This window comes from Perca flavescens, chromosome 12 (genome assembly GCF_004354835.1).
Source record: "Perca flavescens isolate YP-PL-M2 chromosome 12, PFLA_1.0, whole genome shotgun sequence".
Taxonomy (NCBI): Eukaryota; Metazoa; Chordata; class Actinopteri; order Perciformes; family Percidae; genus Perca; species Perca flavescens.
This window is the reverse complement of record NC_041342.1, coordinates 22,801,901-22,819,258: the sequence shown is the minus strand read 5'-3', so window position 1 is coordinate 22,819,258 and position 17,358 is coordinate 22,801,901. Positions and strand designations below refer to the sequence as shown.

General features: G+C 40.9%; 2 protein-coding genes across 6 annotated transcripts; both read right to left on the bottom strand.

Moving 5' to 3' along the window:
• Nucleotides 1–239: 239 nt before the first annotated feature.
• LOC114565545 (UDP-N-acetylglucosamine/UDP-glucose/GDP-mannose transporter) lies at nt 240–4,165 on the bottom strand. Of its 2 annotated transcripts, XM_028593654.1 has the most exons (13): nt 3,833–4,163; nt 3,096–3,129; nt 2,913–2,999; nt 2,706–2,773; nt 2,243–2,314; nt 2,083–2,151; nt 1,887–1,989; nt 1,697–1,789; nt 1,519–1,586; nt 857–935; nt 678–760; nt 540–592; nt 240–433 (listed from the first exon to the last, which is right to left on the bottom strand). In XM_028593654.1, exons 1-13 carry the CDS (start codon nt 4,081–4,083, stop codon nt 423–425), a joined length of 1,071 nt encoding a protein of 356 aa, XP_028449455.1. In that variant the 5' UTR covers nt 4,084–4,163; the 3' UTR covers nt 240–422. The 2 variants fall into 2 exon arrangements, with proteins under 2 accessions (XP_028449455.1, XP_028449454.1); XM_028593653.1 differs by having other exon boundaries at nt 240–592; nt 3,833–4,165.
• Nucleotides 4,166–4,708: 543 nt separating this feature from the next.
• On the bottom strand, nt 4,709–16,093 carry serbp1b (SERPINE1 mRNA binding protein 1b). 4 transcript variants are annotated; one of them, XM_028592853.1, is made up of 9 exons: nt 15,691–16,093; nt 14,200–14,380; nt 13,734–13,874; nt 12,848–12,919; nt 12,023–12,097; nt 10,430–10,607; nt 9,500–9,586; nt 8,987–9,202; nt 4,709–6,848 (listed from the first exon to the last, which is right to left on the bottom strand). In XM_028592853.1, the coding sequence occupies exons 1-9, from the start codon at nt 15,944–15,946 to the stop codon at nt 6,789–6,791; spliced, it is 1,266 nt and encodes a 421-aa protein (XP_028448654.1). In that variant the 5' UTR covers nt 15,947–16,093; the 3' UTR covers nt 4,709–6,788. The 4 variants fall into 4 exon arrangements, with proteins under 4 accessions (XP_028448654.1, XP_028448655.1, XP_028448657.1 ...); XM_028592854.1 differs by having other exon boundaries at nt 8,987–9,199; XM_028592856.1 differs by having other exon boundaries at nt 8,987–9,199; nt 9,521–9,586; nt 15,691–16,092.
• Between the last annotated feature and the right edge of the window lie 1,265 nt (nt 16,094–17,358).

The following is a 17,358-nucleotide window of genomic DNA, read 5'->3' as shown; positions in this document are numbered from 1 at the left end:
GTAGGGAGTTGGGTTGGGAACCAGAGAGTCACTGGTTCAAGTCCCCATACGGACCAAAGTATGGTGGTGGACTGGCAGCTGGAGAGGTGCCAGTTCACCTCCTGGGCACTGCCAAGGCACCGAACCCCCAACTGCTCGGGGTGCCTTTCCGTGGGCAGCTCCCTCACTCTGACATCTCTCCATTAGTGCATGTATAGGTACTGAGCATGTGTGTCTAATTCAGGCCTGTGTGTAATTTGTATAATAACAGAGTGAAAACATTGTAATTTCCCCTTGCGGGATTAATAAAGTATAAATTATTATTATTTCTTTGACAGCATGGTTCAAAAATAGACATCTCAACATACAGTACACAGATGACATGAAATGTGTTCTGGACATACGTAGTTCATTAGCGTCGGGTCCGATCGGGATGCCGTGGTTTACACCTTTCCTGTTAAATTTGATGAAATGACAACACATTTCAGAAGACCGTGGTGTTCAATTTGTGCACACATTACAGTGGAGGTTTGGATTCACATTATTGGAACTGTTCTTACTTGCTTGCTCCTGTGTGAATGTGATATAGGAGTACACCAGGCTGCCAGCGATGCTGTGGGAAACAAAGAGGACTAAAAGCTGTCCGCCGGACAGAAAACACCTCCACAACAGCACGATTCAAAATGTGTGCGTTTTACCTGATGTTAAGACCAACGAAATTAGTCCAAGTGAATATGTAGTCTCCTCCAAATGCCATTCCAATGTAGGTCACAAGAATATTCTGCAGGAGTCACAGATAAGAGTCACGGCACACATCCGCATTCATAAATCTCATCAGCCCACAGACGGCAGGACCAGCGTGGTTGGTAGGACTTACCTTAATACAGCCCACAATGGAGGTGGTGAGTGCTGAGTTGTACTGCGTGCACAGCATGATGGAGTACATTAAAATGAAGCTGTACAGCACATTGAAGAGGGATTAGACGAGAGCAGCAATTATTATTATTATTAATATCCCCATTAGCTTCTGTCTGTCTTAAAGGTGCCCTGCCATACAAAACCGTTTTTAATTGCATTTTTTGAAATATGTTAGGTCCACATGTGTTATGTTGTGAATGTGAAAATGAACTGCTACTCATTACTATTCATTAGCTCGCCCAGTTGGGCTGGGTAAAGGATTCTGACAGCCAGGCTCTCATTGGCTAGCTGTGAGCCAATCAGATTCAAACAGCTTAGCTTGTTGAATATTAATGAGAACTGGCAGAAATCGAGCCGAGTCTTCCTGTAGGCTTTCTATACCACGCTAGAATGGCTTGAAACAAAGTAACCAAGGCATTTTTTTCCGCATAAAAATGTTACAGAGTCCATGGTAGAACTTCAGACATTACCACAAAGTCATGAAATAGGTGTGGCAGGGCACCTTTAAACAGACGCTACTCTTCCTGGGGTCTATTATTTCATAAACAAAAATATGACATAAGCGGGAATACATTCATCCATAACCACAATACATCATTAAATGGTGGATCTGGAGTTTACCCCATGACACAGGAAAGCACAAACTGCAAAACAAACAGCTGATCGGACCATCCGTTATACTCCAAGCCCTGTACTCAAACACACAGACGGAGGAGATTCTCAACTCTAGTTGTTGGACACTAAATTATAAATACGTCAACATAAGTATGAATATATTTGTGTCAAAAGCTTTCCTTACCACTTGCAAGTCCCCTGAGTAGTAAGCGTATGCCGCAGTGGGGAAAATCATGATTAAAGCATTGTAGTAGAGCAGCCCGTATTTGCCCAGCTCCTATGGGAACAGCAGAATAAAGTACAACTCTTTAAGAGACGATGCAGCAAACAAGCATCGCACACAGCGAGGTAGTACGATTAGCAGCTCCGCTCACCTTGGAATCAAGTTTCTGCTTCACATACGCCCCGCTGGCCGCTGTCAGAACATTGTTCAGCATTATGAATACGTATCCTTCAAGGTCGAAAGCCAAGTCAGCGCTACAAACACACACGTCCGAGAATGAGATACATGCTCACGTGTAAACGGAATAATGTCAGTGTATGGGTGTAACTTGTATGTGGCCATTTCACCTGGCAGCAAGAAAAGCACCAGCGATCATGGTGAACACGGTGGTCTTAATCGACGCAGAGAAAGTCTTTCTGCGAGGAGAGGAAAACGGGTTGCAGTTATTAAAATCATTCATTTACAGGTGGAAGAACATTCTTGTTAAGTGGCGCTGAGGAAACTTACTTCAGCAAGAGTCCCTCAAACACCATGGTGAGCAAAATGCTGAACCTCCTTAAAACCGTGAACATGGGTAAACTAGGAAAAAAAAAAGGAAAAGATGGTTTCATATTTCTAATACGACTCCTGGAACAAATTACAGCACTTTCTTAAAATCCACTCAGTCGTGCCTTTTGGACAATTTAGCAATCTGATTTTAAACCTGCAAACTTCTACTTGTAACTGCTTTACATAATTGCATTTTCTTTTGCCTCCCGGTTATCCTAATGTATTTAATCAAATTAGTGTCCAATTCGGACTGTTTTATTATCTTTCTATATTTCTTATGATTGTACTTTCTGTGTTGTTGTTTTGTATTTGTCTTTGTGAGGGGCACCCCTCATGATCTCTCGAGGATAATTAAAGGTTGAATGAATATTAAGGAAATTATGTTTCATATCACATAATAATACAGCAATAAAGTTCTAACCTGAGTCGTTGTGTCCCAAACAGCCCTGATATTTGATTCCCAACATACAGCAGAGGCAGTGGAAACATCTGGAAAGACACACAAACACACGTAATGTTAAAAGCAGTATTTCTTTTTTCTTTTTTTTTTAAATCTTTAATATGAGGTCCTTCTTAATGTCCTGTATTTCAGTCCCAAGTGAGAGAACTACTTCACAGTCTGTCTCACCTTGCGTGGTATACTCAAATCCATATCTGGAAACGAGATGACACCCAACGCCTTCCCGGTCCTCAGAACTACAACTGTAGCCAACATCTGCAGTTATTGAAGCAAGGAGAAACATCAGCCTGTAAGCCTACGTCTGTTTAGGAGAACAGGAAGCATCTGTGACTCAATTTAAGACAAACTTACTTGGCCGATTCCCACACATGTTGATGATGGAAATCTGTAAAACATTTAGACAATGGTATACATGAGGAAAAAAAAAAAAAAAAAAAAGTCAAAACAACTGTTTTTAGGCACAAAAAAGGACTATCTACTATCCTTGAATATTTTGCACCAAAGAAATAAAATAGAAAGTGACTGGAGAATAATTTTGTCTGAGGTAATTGTACTTTACTTAAGTACTTTCATAGATGCTATTTTATACTTCTACTGTACTCCATTACATTTCAGGAGCAAATTATCGTGCTCCACTACATTTATCTGACTGTTAAAGCTACCGGTTACATTAAAGATTGCACTTTTAAAAACCAAAAAAATAAGCACATAGAAATGAATGCATTGTTATACAGTAAATTAAACTATTCAACATCATATTTAAAGTTAGAATTAGCTCCACTTTGAGCACCTACAACATTAAAAAGCTGCTAACACATTGTTGTTGAGTAGCACTGAGAAGGGTCATTCTGCTGCAAAATTAAACCCATTGACTTATAATTTGGCTCGAGTCTTCTTCTAAAGTCAGTTTGTGATCAAACAGTCTGCCCAAAACAGATGGAAGAAGACAATCTACAGCTGCCCAGTTAGTCTCCCCCATACTTGATATCCCCATCATCAAAAATCTTCCATCTCTTTCCCCTGCTCTCACTTCTGATAAACAGGTGGGGAAGCTTGCTGTAACCGTTGCTTGTACTTTGTACTTTTACCTGTAGTTGGAGAGGACGCTTTTGTTGAAAACAACGATGAGGAATGAACTGACTCCGTAAAATACCGCAGCCAACAGTTTCAGATGTACCGCGGAGCTGGCACCGGATGTGGCTCTTTCGGATGTGGAGGATGCTCCTTCGGGAAACAACTTTCTGCCGCCGAGCTCATGTCGACGTTTGTGAAGCTCTGCCATCGTTTTCAATGAGCATCGATGAAGTTCAAACGGAAGCCTACGAGTTCTCCTGCGCATGCGTAAAACACTCTAACCTAAGCGTCATACGAAATATTGTCGGCGATGACGGAAACGGAAAGAAGTGAAACCTCTTGATTCAACTTATATACTGTCTATGTTCAACTCACTTTGACGCACACTCTTGGCTACTGAAGTTCCTTCTGGCTAGCTCCATCCATGGTTACTTTACATAAAGCATTAACTAATGGGCGCAGAGCTGGTTACAGACCAGGGAAATTGAGATACCACCTCGGACAGTGAAGAATATAGTTAAAGTTTGGTGTTTTTCAACAATTTGGTGCAAGGAAAACATTGTATACATAAATGTAGATATTTTAAGACCAAGCCCTCCCTGATCAGATTTATATATATGCCTTGTTTGTTTCTATATTTGTATTCTGAATGAATGAAATAAAAAAAAAAAAAAAAAAAACGTACTTCCCTTTGCTGTTCAAAAGGTTCTTGGGACAGCCTCGATTATTTTATAGATTTATTTATTACATTATCAGCTACATCTTTCAAAACTGACTTTGGTCTAAATCTTGCTATATAACCGACACAACATAATTTTATGAAACTGTACAAACACAAATTTAGTTACATTTACAGATAATACAGACATTAAAAGTAGGCTATATGTCAGTTTAAGATTCAAAATTGCCACTTTATTAGGTACAGCTAAAACTAGTGATCCTAAAAGCCCTGTAACATTAGTAGCATAAGTAACACCTTCATAAAGTTGATTATATTCAGTTTTAGTTTAAACTGCTTACAGTGGTGTTGACTCAACTTTATAGTCATTTTGGAGGCCAAGCGGTGCTGTTGAATTTAAGCCATTATATCCAACCAATTTAAAATAAATAAAGGGTATGCCTCAATATTATACACATCTTCTTAGTTCGTCGTTGGTCTTAGTTCGTTGTACCTAATAAACTCACAACTACGGGTATTAAACCCTTTTGGACGGTTATGTCCCTCTAACGTTTATATGGGATTTATCATGGAAAAGCACTGACACCACAGCTTCATTCTGCTTCAAGCAATGAAGAGTCCAGAGCACATTTGTTTACAGCTTTAAAATCACAATATTGATTTTAAACAACCCAACAGCCACTGGCAAAATACATGTAACCCTCTAAACACCTCTAAAGCAATTTATTAGAACAGGGATGTTTGCAAAGAAAGTTTCACCGTCATGTGGCTCAAACAGTCCGACAAGAAAACTGCTCCAGCCGTCTGTATCAGTGCATCACCAGCAAGTCTTTGCAGAAGACAGCATGTAAAGCTTTAAATTCACTTCATGTTCAGTACCCCCACCCCAACCCAATGTGAAATATACCCGCTTCACTAAAAGAAAATGCTCACTGGAAATGCTGACACAGGTGGCTAAAAGCACCAGTAGCTTACATTACATTCTGTAGCTCATGATTGTTCCACAATGACAGTCGACATTTCTTTTAGACAAATTATGCATTTGTGCTGCATAAAATAAAATTAAGAAACAGCAAAAATGGTTAACAAAGGGGGGTGGGGGGGAGTGGAGGAGGAACAATCTTCAGAGGACTAGTGCCGAAAACCAAGTGCTTTGAAATCTGAAAGATTCTCTAAGAGCAAGGTATGTCCATGGTCTGTGTATCACACGCAACAATTACTTCTCAAAAGAGTATGAACTACCTCAGGTGAGAACTTGCAGTCTACGTTTTTGAAAGTTGCAAGTTCAGAGGAGAGGAATAATTAAATTCTAAGTAACTAGCTGTCAAATTCACACATTCAGTCCCACACACCCCCCCCCCCCACACACACACACACACACACACACACTCAAACAAACAATATTTGCTTAGTGGTCCTGAAGTAACAAGTAGCAAAGTCTGTATGACCTACGAGGACCAGCCTAAAGATATACACATTGGGCCCTGGGACACCCTGAAAACACAGGTCGCACATCTGGATCAGGGGATACAAAGCATCACTAACCACTGGTCCACCAAAAAAGGCAAGCTATCAAAAGAAAAAGAAAAAAATGGAAAGAGGCATTTACTTTCACTGCACAACAAGCAGAAAAATACCAAGCTTTAGTAGGAAGTCACTTTGCCTGGTTATCCATCCCGGATTTGCGCCTCACAAAAGGGATGGGTAGTCAGGATCAGAGTATTTACACAAATGCATGTTAAGCCATACTTCAGATATCTAATACAAGTATCCTATGTAGTGTAGTGCTACCACATCAGTGTGTATTACTGGGAGGAAAAACTCCAGTTGAAAGTCTGACCCCATAATACTGAGCTGAAGTCATGAGGGGGGAAAAAAAAAAAAAAAGCACAAAAGCTTCAGGGGAAGAGATACACACACTTCAACCTAATTGCAGAAATTCATAAATTCAAGCAGCACAAAAAAATAATATAACTGAAGTATGCATAATCTCTGAAAAAAATTATGAAAACATCCCTGCTTTCATGTTCCTAAATACAAAACTTCAGTGTAACAAGAGGTCCTTTTCTCGCCTTTTTTTTGTCTTTTGTTCTCCTTTAAAACAGGTAAAATTTTAGTCCTCTGGTGAAATGAGTGCTATGGGATGACAGTCTTTTCTTGTCATTTAAAATCTTTTTTTTTTTTTTTTTTCTCTGTTTTCTTATATACTCGAAGATGTGGTAAGCATGCAAGCCTCGTAGAGGAGGGGCCCGGAAGGGCTGATGGGTGGGCTGGTGGTAGAAGAGGAGCCTTTAGGCCAGGGCTGGGAAGGCCTCAGGATCATCCACGTTGGGGACCGACACTCCACTAGCCTGGGGAGAAACACACACAAAAACCAGGACAAGGTTAAGAGGGCTATTATCAGTATTTTTTAGGACTGGATCTAAATATTCATTCGATGGGTAGGTATTCAATTTTGGGATTTTTTTTTTTTAAACGTGCATGCAGGCTGAAATTTGAACAAAAGTCAGAATCAACTTTTGGTGAAAAGCAACCCAATGTCAACTTGCTGTGGACAATCATGCAAAGTTAACTGGCTATCAGACTCGTCAGTTGCAACGTGCAAGTCCCGTAACGTTACTGTAAAAAAGATTTCAACACTACGTAGGTAAAACACGAAACACAAGCACTGAACTGGCCAGGATTGTGTTAACAACAGGTTCTGCAATATCAAAGCAGGTTCTCTTCATCGCTCGCTTTGTCGCCTTGCATTTTCTCTCTTTTTGCAAAGCTGCCTTCAAGTGCGGTCGGAAATGTTGGTTTCCCCCTGGCTGCCAAAGCCATCGAATATTTGCGGTTGAAAAGCACCGAAGCGTGGCCGGGTTAGCTCAGTTGGTAGAGCAGGCGCACATATATAGAGGTTTACTCCTCGACGCAGTGGCCGTGGGCTTGACTCCGACCTGTGGCCCTTTGCTGCATGTCATTCCCCCCCTCTATGTCTTCATCTGTCCTATAGAAATAAAGGCCTAAAATGCCCCCCCTCAGAAAATGGTATTCGGTACAGCCCTAGTATTTTTACATTTACAATGGATCACATTACTACTAGATATGAAAAGTCAGAGAGCCTATTGTGACATCAGGCCAAGGACTGCAGATGAAAACTAGACTTTTGGCTAAATCTGCCATATTTACAGAAATGTTTAATATGCACTGTCCCTGCCTAATAAAATAAAGATTAGAGCCCATCCGATATATTAGGCATTTTCCAAGCCATCGGTATCGGCATTTATAATGGCCGATTAAAAAAAAAAAAAAAACGGACGAAACCCCCTTCAACCATGTTATGAGTGTTGGTGTTGCACAGTTTGTCCACCACTCTACAACGTCCCTGTTGGCAACACTCGTGTTTAACCCTTTAAGTTTCATATTTTAAATTTGTATTTTTATACATTTTATTTATCAGAACTTTAATATATTTTGATGTTCCTCTGATGTTAGATTTCCCTAACATTAGTTATTTGTAGATAACAAATAACTAATGTTAGGGAAATCTGTTTGTTTTGTTACGCATTTCTGTCAGCTCTTCTAAGTGCTTTGGCGTCTTAACTTGTCGTGATTCTCCAGCCGGCAACTTTAATGTTTTGGTTCACTTTCAACGCTCTCGCTGCGTCATTTTTAGTAAAAACTCTAAAAACCCAGCGTCTGGAAGAAGCAACTAGCTGGTGAACATTTCTTTATACCAATGCTGATATGGTACCTAGATGTATTGCTTGTACTACTTAGATGGAATGTAAACATGCTTTCCTACAAAGACTTTTTAATTTATTGTTGTCAAAACAAAAAAATTTAAAAAAGGAGCAGTACATGAACCTTGCCTAAATATAACAAAATTGGTACAAATATCATTTAAATCAGTAAATATCTGATTTAAGCAGAGCTAAATCTATAGTTTGATTAACTGAACAACAGAAAATTGGTCTGCAACAAGTTTGGTAGTTGAGTAGTTGATAGGGTTGTGGTTTGTTAGACAAATATATCAATATTGGGCTTTGGAAAATTGGGAGGGGCATTTTCCCCCATTTTATAGACCACACACTTAAAGCAATTGAGTAAATAACGGTCATATAAATTGGTAACAAATTAATTGATAAACTTGAGCGCTAGATTAAAAAAACTAGTAAAAAGGAGTAGACTTTGATGCCAGCTTTTGACAGTTCAATACTATTAATTATTGCTTACCGCTACTATACTATTATTAAAAACAAATTCACATAAGTAAGCACTATTGCTAAAAAAAAAAAAAAAAAAAAAAAATCTGACATGAGGCCAGTCTGTGAGTTTTGCATTATGGGACACGTGGTCGCCGGTCTGTTATTTCAGGGCCTAAGTGGTTCCACAGCAGGTTTTCCAAGTCAGTGGTTTTACAGCCTGTTCCCAGTCCGTGAGCTAAATCCTTTGTGAGGGACACTAAACCTTTGTCGTTAACAGCGACAACAGCTTTTATTGTTACCTTTTCAGACCGTCCTCCCCCGCGTGCCGTCCGGCTGCCCACCCCGCCGCTGCCACCGCCACCGCCGCCGCCACGGCCTCCTCTGCCTCCGCGAGCTCCCCCGCGCCCACGACCGGGGCGGCCCAGGTCTCCAAAATTGATCTCCAGCTGAGATGTGATGTCGTTGGCTGGTTTGCGAAAGTGGTGGTCACTGGAATCATCCGGGGTGCCCTGCTGCTAAAAACAGACGATTAAAGTAATGTTAGACGTGAACTGCACTCCGTACTAAGAGGCATGTTTTTAAACCAGTAATGAAACAAGTAAGCATGTGTGTTCTTTTAGTGTTGCTTAGCTGCATAGCACCAACACTATCTTTAGATTCTTCATTTCCTCTGGAGCCACCCGAAATAAAAATTAATGACCCAGTTTCAATAACTGAAGGTGTATTAAACCACTCACCATTTTCTAACAGGTGGCTTCATAAAGACTGTTAACTTAACACTAATGTCTTCATGGACTGTGCGGTTGAAATACCAGTGTGAGAGCTGCAGGCACCTTGTTGTACACGGGGGCTGGCTCTGCTTCTGTCTCTGCGGCTTCGATCACAGCACCAACAGGCCTCTGAAATGCAAAGACAGCATAGGGGTTTTCATTAATATCATGTCAGATGAGCTGGCAAGACACACAAGAATGTGCAACTGAAACCAAGTTTGCGCATGCTACACAGAAGTCACCATACTAGGTCCAATCTAAATACATCAATCACGGGGAAAAAAAGCAGAGCAAGGTACTCAGGCTGTCAGCTTTGTAATAACGTTTGAAAAGACAGCAGTACTTTGGTAATGCACATGAATGAACAACAGTGTCCAGACAGTCAGTCAACTTTCTGTCACACTCAAAAGCTTCCGAGTTAGCAGCCTCAAAATACAAAATTAAAAAAAATCAGCGACTCATTTTGCTGAACAAAACAAGACATTTAAAAATAAAAAATAAATCTTCTTGGGCTCTAAGGAATTGTGATGGGCCTTTATATATTTTTTTTTAATTTCTGACATTTTACAGACAAAACAATTAATGGAGAAAAGAATCTTTTGTTTGTTGCAGCCTTAATCAGACTTTCATCAGTGCTGTAAGTTTGTCTTGATTTCATGTTGTCTGTTTTATTTGCTCGGTGCTAGAAAAATTAATAAAGAATTAATTGTTAACTTTTAAAATCATTATGTTAAAATGTTTACAGCAACAGTATATTATTTTTGCCTGGTTAAAATGTGGAAAATCCAGGTCAAACGTTTCCATACTTAAAAAACTAAGAAAAAAAAACACTTAAAAAGACAAAGATGTTTGCGGCCACAGTGACGTGTGTGTGATGGAGCCTTAAACATGAGCCGGTACAGAGCTGGTGTAAACCGCTGCAGGGGAGAAAAGCTTTCTGGTTTCCATGATTTTATAAATCACCATACTTACATCTTCACTCTTGGACTTGTGCAGCACGTATCCTTTCTTCCACTGGCTGTCGGCTCCCTCGTTGGGCTTACGGATGTTAAACTCCACCTTGGTGCGCTCCTTGTCCTGCATTGCCTTCCACTCGTCCAGGGTCATCTCTTTGGGGCCTTCGTTTTTAACTTCTTCAACTTCGTTCTCTCTGGAAAGCCAGCACACAACAATGTATGACCTTAAACCTCAAACTGCCAATCCTCTTAGCTCTGTGCATGCTCTCTAATCCTGAGGCCGAAAGGTCAGAGACAATGTTGATCCCATTTGCGCTAAAGCTTTGTGATGAAAATGCACATGCAGAGATACTGTCTGTGACACAGAACAACTTCCACACTCCAAAAGGAAAACATCCCAGTGTGATGACTATGCCCGTCACGATAGTCAATAAATCAATTAATCGCACGATAAAAAAATGAGCTCGATCATTTTTCCGGCCGCAATCATTTCCATTTGCATGCTGGTTTGTTTTCCTCGTCTCTCTCTACCAAAGAGACTGGATGACCACTCTCGATTCATTAGCGGAACGAGGAGTGAACCCTCTTGTCAGTCGCATGGTCTTTGTGTGGCCGGGACTACAGGTGGAGAGAGAGAGACAGAAAACGGTAGTTGAGAGTTGGAGCAGGGTTTCCCGCAGCAATTTGCAGTTAAGTCGCCGTCAAAATAAAAAACGATATCTACCGCGTTACTCGGCGTCCCGTTTTCTCCCTTTCATTCCAAACCACACAGCTGACAACCTGCAGGTGGTGGAGACTGGCTCGGACATACACGCCGCTGTGGACTTGTCAGTCTCGCAAGCAGTTTCAGGAAAGTGGCTGCATGTGTTCGACAATGTACAGAACATTAACGGTAGTAGCCTACAGCTGTCCACGGACACGGAGTGTGGAAAGTATGTTAGAGTTGCGCCAGTGTTTGTGTGCGTGTCGGCCCACCCCCACGAAGCTCCGACCTGCAGAGGAGCAGAAGCCGCACCTTCGCCAAAATGAAGACTGAAAAACAGTACTATTTTGGTACAAACATTTACTTGCCATGTGGCAGATAGCCATATAGATAGATTTAATTTATTAATTATATATTATTTAAATTTAATATTTAGTGTTAAATAATTGTTAAATGTAGTACAGAGTCTGTAGTCTATCGCACAAACACTCAACGAATGCTGAAAACATTTGACAGCCAGTACGAATTGCCTGGGAGAACATACGTATCACAAACGGCAGTTCCACAACTGTACAACAGCGTGAAAGACGACATAAAAAAGGAGATCAAAGACATATTGTGGATATTTAAAAGGTCTTCCAGTTCCAGTGTTAAATGTTCTTTAGAAATAAGTGTATTGATCTTTGAAAAAGGTGTACCTGCATCATTATTATTATTATAAAATTATCGTTTATCGCAATAATTTCTTGGACAATTTATCGTCCAGCAAAATTTGTTATCGTGACAGGCCTAGTGAGGAAATATGACTCTGTAGCTTCAAACAAATTTTTCTGGAGTTGTTAAAAAGATGAAATCCATAAACATCCAATTATCACCTGAACATCTGACAGGAAATGGGATACTGACTTGTTCTCAGAGCTGGCAGGTGCATTTTCCTCTCCCTCTGGGGTCGTCTCTGGGGCAGCAGTCTGTTCAGCCTCGCTGGGAACAGAGACACACAGCCACCTTGTCAATACTGAAATATTGCCTCCAGGTGAAACCTTACCAGACACTATTCTGTAAAATGTTCCATTGAAACTGGTGTACTTGTTTATTTTAAAGTGCTCATATTATGCTCATTTTTCAGGTTCGTAATTGTATTTAGAGGTTATATCAGAATAGGTTTACATGGTTTAATTTACACTATATTTTTGTTGTAATGCACATTGCTGCAGCTCCTCTTTTCACCCTGTGTGTTGAGCGCTCTGTTTTAGCTACAGAGTGAGGCATCTCACTTCTGTTCCATCTTTGTTGGGAGTCGCACATGTGCAGAAGCTAGGTAAGGACTACTAGCCAGTCAGAAGCAGAGTATGAGGGCGTACCACCCTAGCAGCTAGGCGAGCATTATAACGTGCGTTACAAAGTGACGCACATTCGTCACGGAAGTAAAGGCTGGACTACAATAGAGCTCTTTGGAGCAGTTTGTGAACAATGTTTTCTGTTGGAGATGGTAAGTCCCTTTGGGTGGACTTTGGGCTTTTTCCACTTTGTAAACCTATAACGTGCACAAAAAAGATATATAACACAATACAGGAAAGGGAAAAAGCCAAAAAGCATAATATGAGCACTTTAACACAAAAATAGAGCCACTTTATATAGACCCCTCGTAGTACAGATATCGGATGTGCATCATTTTCCTGCAGACATTAATACTCAGATAACCAGGCCATGTGTCTGTTCTTGAAAACTCACCTCGCTTCATCCTTCACGTTGCCCCAGTTGTGTGAGCCGCTGCCACTGCGCTTCTCCTCACTTTTCTGATTGCTGGAGCAAACAAAAAGGAAGGAACACACACATAGCCTAAAAATACTTACAGCCCACAATGAAGTCATCTGAAAACCAACAACCCTTGACCTCAAGTCTGAAGTGAAAAGCAGCTTAACTGAGATGTCATTAAGAAACACTTTCTTGAGATGCCATTTGGACTGTTATTCAGTGTAAACTATTCTGTGTAGAGTACAGCTTTCTCCCATTTTATAATTTAATATTTTAATGTAATGTTTAAGATGTTTTTTTAAACTAAAATATGTTATTCAAGTAGCAAACTCCTATAAAAAAAAAAAAAAACACATTAAGTTGTGTGTGTAACATCAGTGAGTGTGCGTTTGTGAGAGAGAGTATGTGTGGGACGGTGAGTATGAAGTTAACAGTAACATTATAGCTGGGAATGTAGCAGTGCTGTGTGTACTTCTGGTGGCGAAATATATGCTAAAACCTATAAAACCCAAGCAAAGTTCCTGCGTCTTGCTTGCCACATGCTGATCAAAGTAAAGGGGGTTAGCATAGAAGTTGGCAGACACCTGGCCACCTAACAACTTATCTAGTGGAAACCCTGATGATAACTGCCAATAGACTTTTTTTGGTCAGTTAGGCTTTCGTAGCAAATAAACAGACTGTGCCACCTGGTACTGGCAACCTTTGGCAGTTTAAGAACTGTAGACGGTACCTCTCGGATAAATAATCAAAAATGGGATGCTTTGGTAGGTAGTCATTTATATGGAATATTAAGAGATAGATAGATAGATATACAGTATATTTATTTATTCACTGGTCTGTACTCAATTGAGGACTGACTCACGATTTGTCATTGCCGCTGTGTCTGTCGAAGTCTCGTTTCCCACGGGAGTCAAAGCCTTCTGCTCGGCCCATGCCCCGTCCTCTTCCACCACGACCACCCCGTCCGCCACCACGCCCTCTCGGGGGCCTGTCTCCAGAAGGCCTGATGGATACAAACAGACACTAAATTAAAAATAAAATAAAGAGAAAGTGCGTAAACATGACCTTATAAAAAAGGAGTGGTCAGCACTTATTTTTACAAGCTTATTGACACACACATGCAGATCTGCTCTTAATGGCAGTGGCTGTCCAAAGGTTCAAAAAGAAAATGTACAGATGGCTGTGATGTTGAGGTTAAGTGAGCAAAGATTAGACCAAACACTTAATCTTTGCATACACCCCCACAATGATCCTGTGATTGCACCAGACAGCCTTGATCTTATCAGCACGTTTAAATATGCTCTTTGTCATTCATCACAGCTACCCACTTGTCTGCAGAGAACTCTCCACCTCCCTCGGGCTTGTCCTCTGCCGGCTTCTCGAAACGGCGCTCGCGAGGAGGTCTCCGTTCCGGCCTCTTGTCTCCAGGTCGCCCTTCACCCTGCCCACCCTGATGCTGGGAACCAGGCTGGCCCTGCTGGTCTGGTCTTCGGCCCACACGCCTGATACCTAAAAATCACAGGAGCATTAAAATGGGAATCAAACTTTCAGAAGGCACTCATTTCGATTAGTATAATAACTCCCTAACCTATTTGTGCCCAAAGACTATATTTAGTATAAGGAAAAATGGCTACATTTGTAACGAATGGTCGTAAGTCTTGAAATCTGGTATGGACATACTTTGGGCAAGTATCTAACAGTACAATTTTAAAATGTTTACATCACTTGAAGAAAAGAAAAAAAAAGAAAAATCACTTTTTTTTTTTTTTATGAGGAAAAAGAATAACACTGGGTTTATTAAATGTCTTCCATAGATATGCAGCTATGCAGTTTACACTGCATAGCTGCATATATGTGATACTCAACTTGTTATGAGAGCATAGATACCAAATACTTGATTGTGCATAGTACATAGGTTCTGAGATACAGCCATTTTCTTATGATGCTATATCTAGTGTTTGGGCACTAGAGACTACGGTTTAGTTTCCCCTAAAATAATAAAAATATAGAAAAGCAGTATTCCCATTGTGTGCCCAAATAGTATGATGACAAAAACTCAACTTTCAGCAAAACAGGTTGACCAACTTTGAACATTTCTTCAGATGTATGCTTAGGCAAACCCAGTTAAACACTTCCACCAATTCAAAATTTCTGTTGTGTTTGACAGTCGTTTATGTACATTTGGGTTTAAACTGTCATGCAAAGCTCCTAGTGTAGCCTACTCCGTCAGCACGCTACACTTAATTTCACTGCACACTGTTTACAATCCTGGCTAACAGTGGGCCTGCCTCTTTTTAGTAACTCGGTGCCATTGTTAGTGAACTCAATTTTAGACAACTAAGCTATAAAAAAAAAAAATTCACTCAGGAGAGACATCACATCACCAACCCAAACAAAGAGCAGCCTAGTTTCCCAGTGCATAGGTGAATATCTTGGGAATTTGTTTTGCAAACCCTGCAGCCGATAACGGAGCTGCGTAGCCAGTGCACGAAGCATCATCCATAAGACAGTAACTCTACACTACACCTTCCTGTAGGATGCTGGTGGAAACCATGTCTGCGACACAGGCTCGCCAGTCTGCACAGGGCTTTGCTGGTGGGCTACACCTGAGCTTGTTTATATAGTTACCCGGTACAGACATCGCTTGTTGTCTAGCTAACCTCCGCCTGTCAGGTTGACCTCACGCTGTGTTTCGCTCAGACCAGCATCTGCTAACGTTAACGTAGCTAACAAGAGATGCACATGACAGTTGATACGAAAAAGATGAAAATAAACATGCACTGCACAGCAGGTGTTATTATTATTATTATTATTTTTACCTTCTTTCTTCAGTGGAACTGGAGCTTGGGACTCCTCCTTCTTGTCCAGCAGCGGGTTCTTTCTGTCCTTCTGTGACTCCTTCTTCGGCTGCTTTGCTGCTTGAGCCGCGGACTTGGTGGAACCAGCGGCGGCCCCCTCCTTCTTCTTGTTTTCAGCAGCTTTCAGGATCTCGAACGGGTCGGACTCATCGTCAAATAACTGGTCGAACCGGTTGGTTACGACGCAGCCGAAGCCTTCTTGCAGGTGTCCGGGCATGATGGCGCCCCTTCAGCGGGATTCACCTCCGATTCTACGAGGCTTGATGCGAACAATCCACTGGATGCTGCCACAAGATGGCTGGGAGAGCTGCACCTTCTCTTCCGGTGCGAGCACCATCCGGGACATCTTACAGCGCGCACCAATCTGAACACACGGTGGCTGCAATGTTTTTATTTACATTATGTAACGATGCACTAGTGTCCTCTCATGTTCTCCTAGAATAATCCGGCTTTTAATTTCTGAGAGGAAATCACATTAGGCTGGTAATATGTGGCTGCAGTAAACAGGTTCTGCTACAATGTGCATGCATGCTATTAAATACATATTCTAGGTTTGCCTAAATAAGTACACATAAGACACATTTCTAAAATCATACACCAAAATCTCTATTAGTTTACAGCGTCTGAGTAAGCTCTACATGAACACCATACAAGTATTGCTATTAAAAACTCAGTAGCACCTTGTTTGTTCAACCATGACTCTATGACCCTATGCACATATGCCCATGCATATCATAACATTAAATGGGATTTGTCAGTTTATGAAAAGCAGCAAATGCTGTGGTGAGGGCCAGCAGGGGCATGCTGGGTAATAGCTGGTGATAACATATCTGGCAAGTCTGCCCTCTGTACAGGCAGCCCAGCACAATGCAAAAGCTGTCACACTGGTTGAAGATACATTTTGACTCTTTCTAACGTAACTTGAGGCTTGTCTTTTGAGTCATGGATGTATTTGATTTAAAAACAAGAATGAAACCCTATTCAGACCCAGGCCACGTGTGGATGTTTATGAAAATTGCTCATTTGCACCTCAGCGCAAAATTGCTGCACTCAGAATCAAATGCTAAGGTGCAATGAAAGCATTTAATAAAAAAGGCCAAGCCTTGAAGATTTCCCTGATTAAGATTAGTTATTTGGCTGTATTTCTTTCTGAAATGGCTTTAAAAATGGCTTCTGATGCATATTTGTTATGCATGTTTTCTTTTTTTCTCCATTTTCTGATCTGCCAGTTGAGAAAATACAGCAGTCAACCTCATACAGAAGAGGCAAAAAGCCATATATCTTGTAATTCAGTGTGGAAGCAGTGCATGTCAGTCAGGAACACCCAAAGCCACACACAACTCATGCAATAAGCAGTTTAGCTAGCAAAGCCTTTTGCTACCCCAAAGCAGTTAAATCAAAAAATATCAGCAAAAGGATATCAGCAATGCACAACTCGGACATATTGTAATACACCATGTTGTTTCAAACCTGATTTATTGATACACTTTATTTGGTCTACAGACCTTAGCAGTAAACATGCCATTTCTTTCAGTTAACTATGCATCTTAGTGTATAATTTGTGCTAAAGGAAGCCACTGATGACAGCTGATGGTAGTGCTGATGGTGTTTGGTTGTTGGCCTCAGTAA

Bases quoted from the DNA above. Each gene is read 5' to 3' on its own strand.
- LOC114565545 (XM_028593653.1), bottom strand. From the start codon at position 4,083: ATGCGCAGGAGAACTCGTAGGCTTCCGTTTGAACTTCATCGATGCTCA. The intron at 2,152-2,242 runs GTAAGTTTCCTC...CTCTCCTCGCAG, and splicing joins TTTGAGGGACTCTTGCTGAA to AAAGACTTTCTCTGCGTCGA. The intron at 1,790-1,886 runs GTGAGCGGAGCT...CTGTTCCCATAG, and splicing joins AGCAGAAACTTGATTCCAAG to GAGCTGGGCAAATACGGGCT.
- serbp1b (XM_028592853.1), bottom strand. From the start codon at position 15,946: ATGCCCGGACACCTGCAAGAAGGCTTCGGCTGCGTCGTAACCAACCGG. The intron at 9,203-9,499 runs GTATTTCAACCG...GTCTGTTTTTAG, and splicing joins TGCCTGCAGCTCTCACACTG to CAGCAGGGCACCCCGGATGA. The intron at 6,849-8,986 runs GTAACAATAAAA...GTTTCTCCCCAG, and splicing joins GGGGAGGACGGTCTGAAAAG to GCTAGTGGAGTGTCGGTCCC.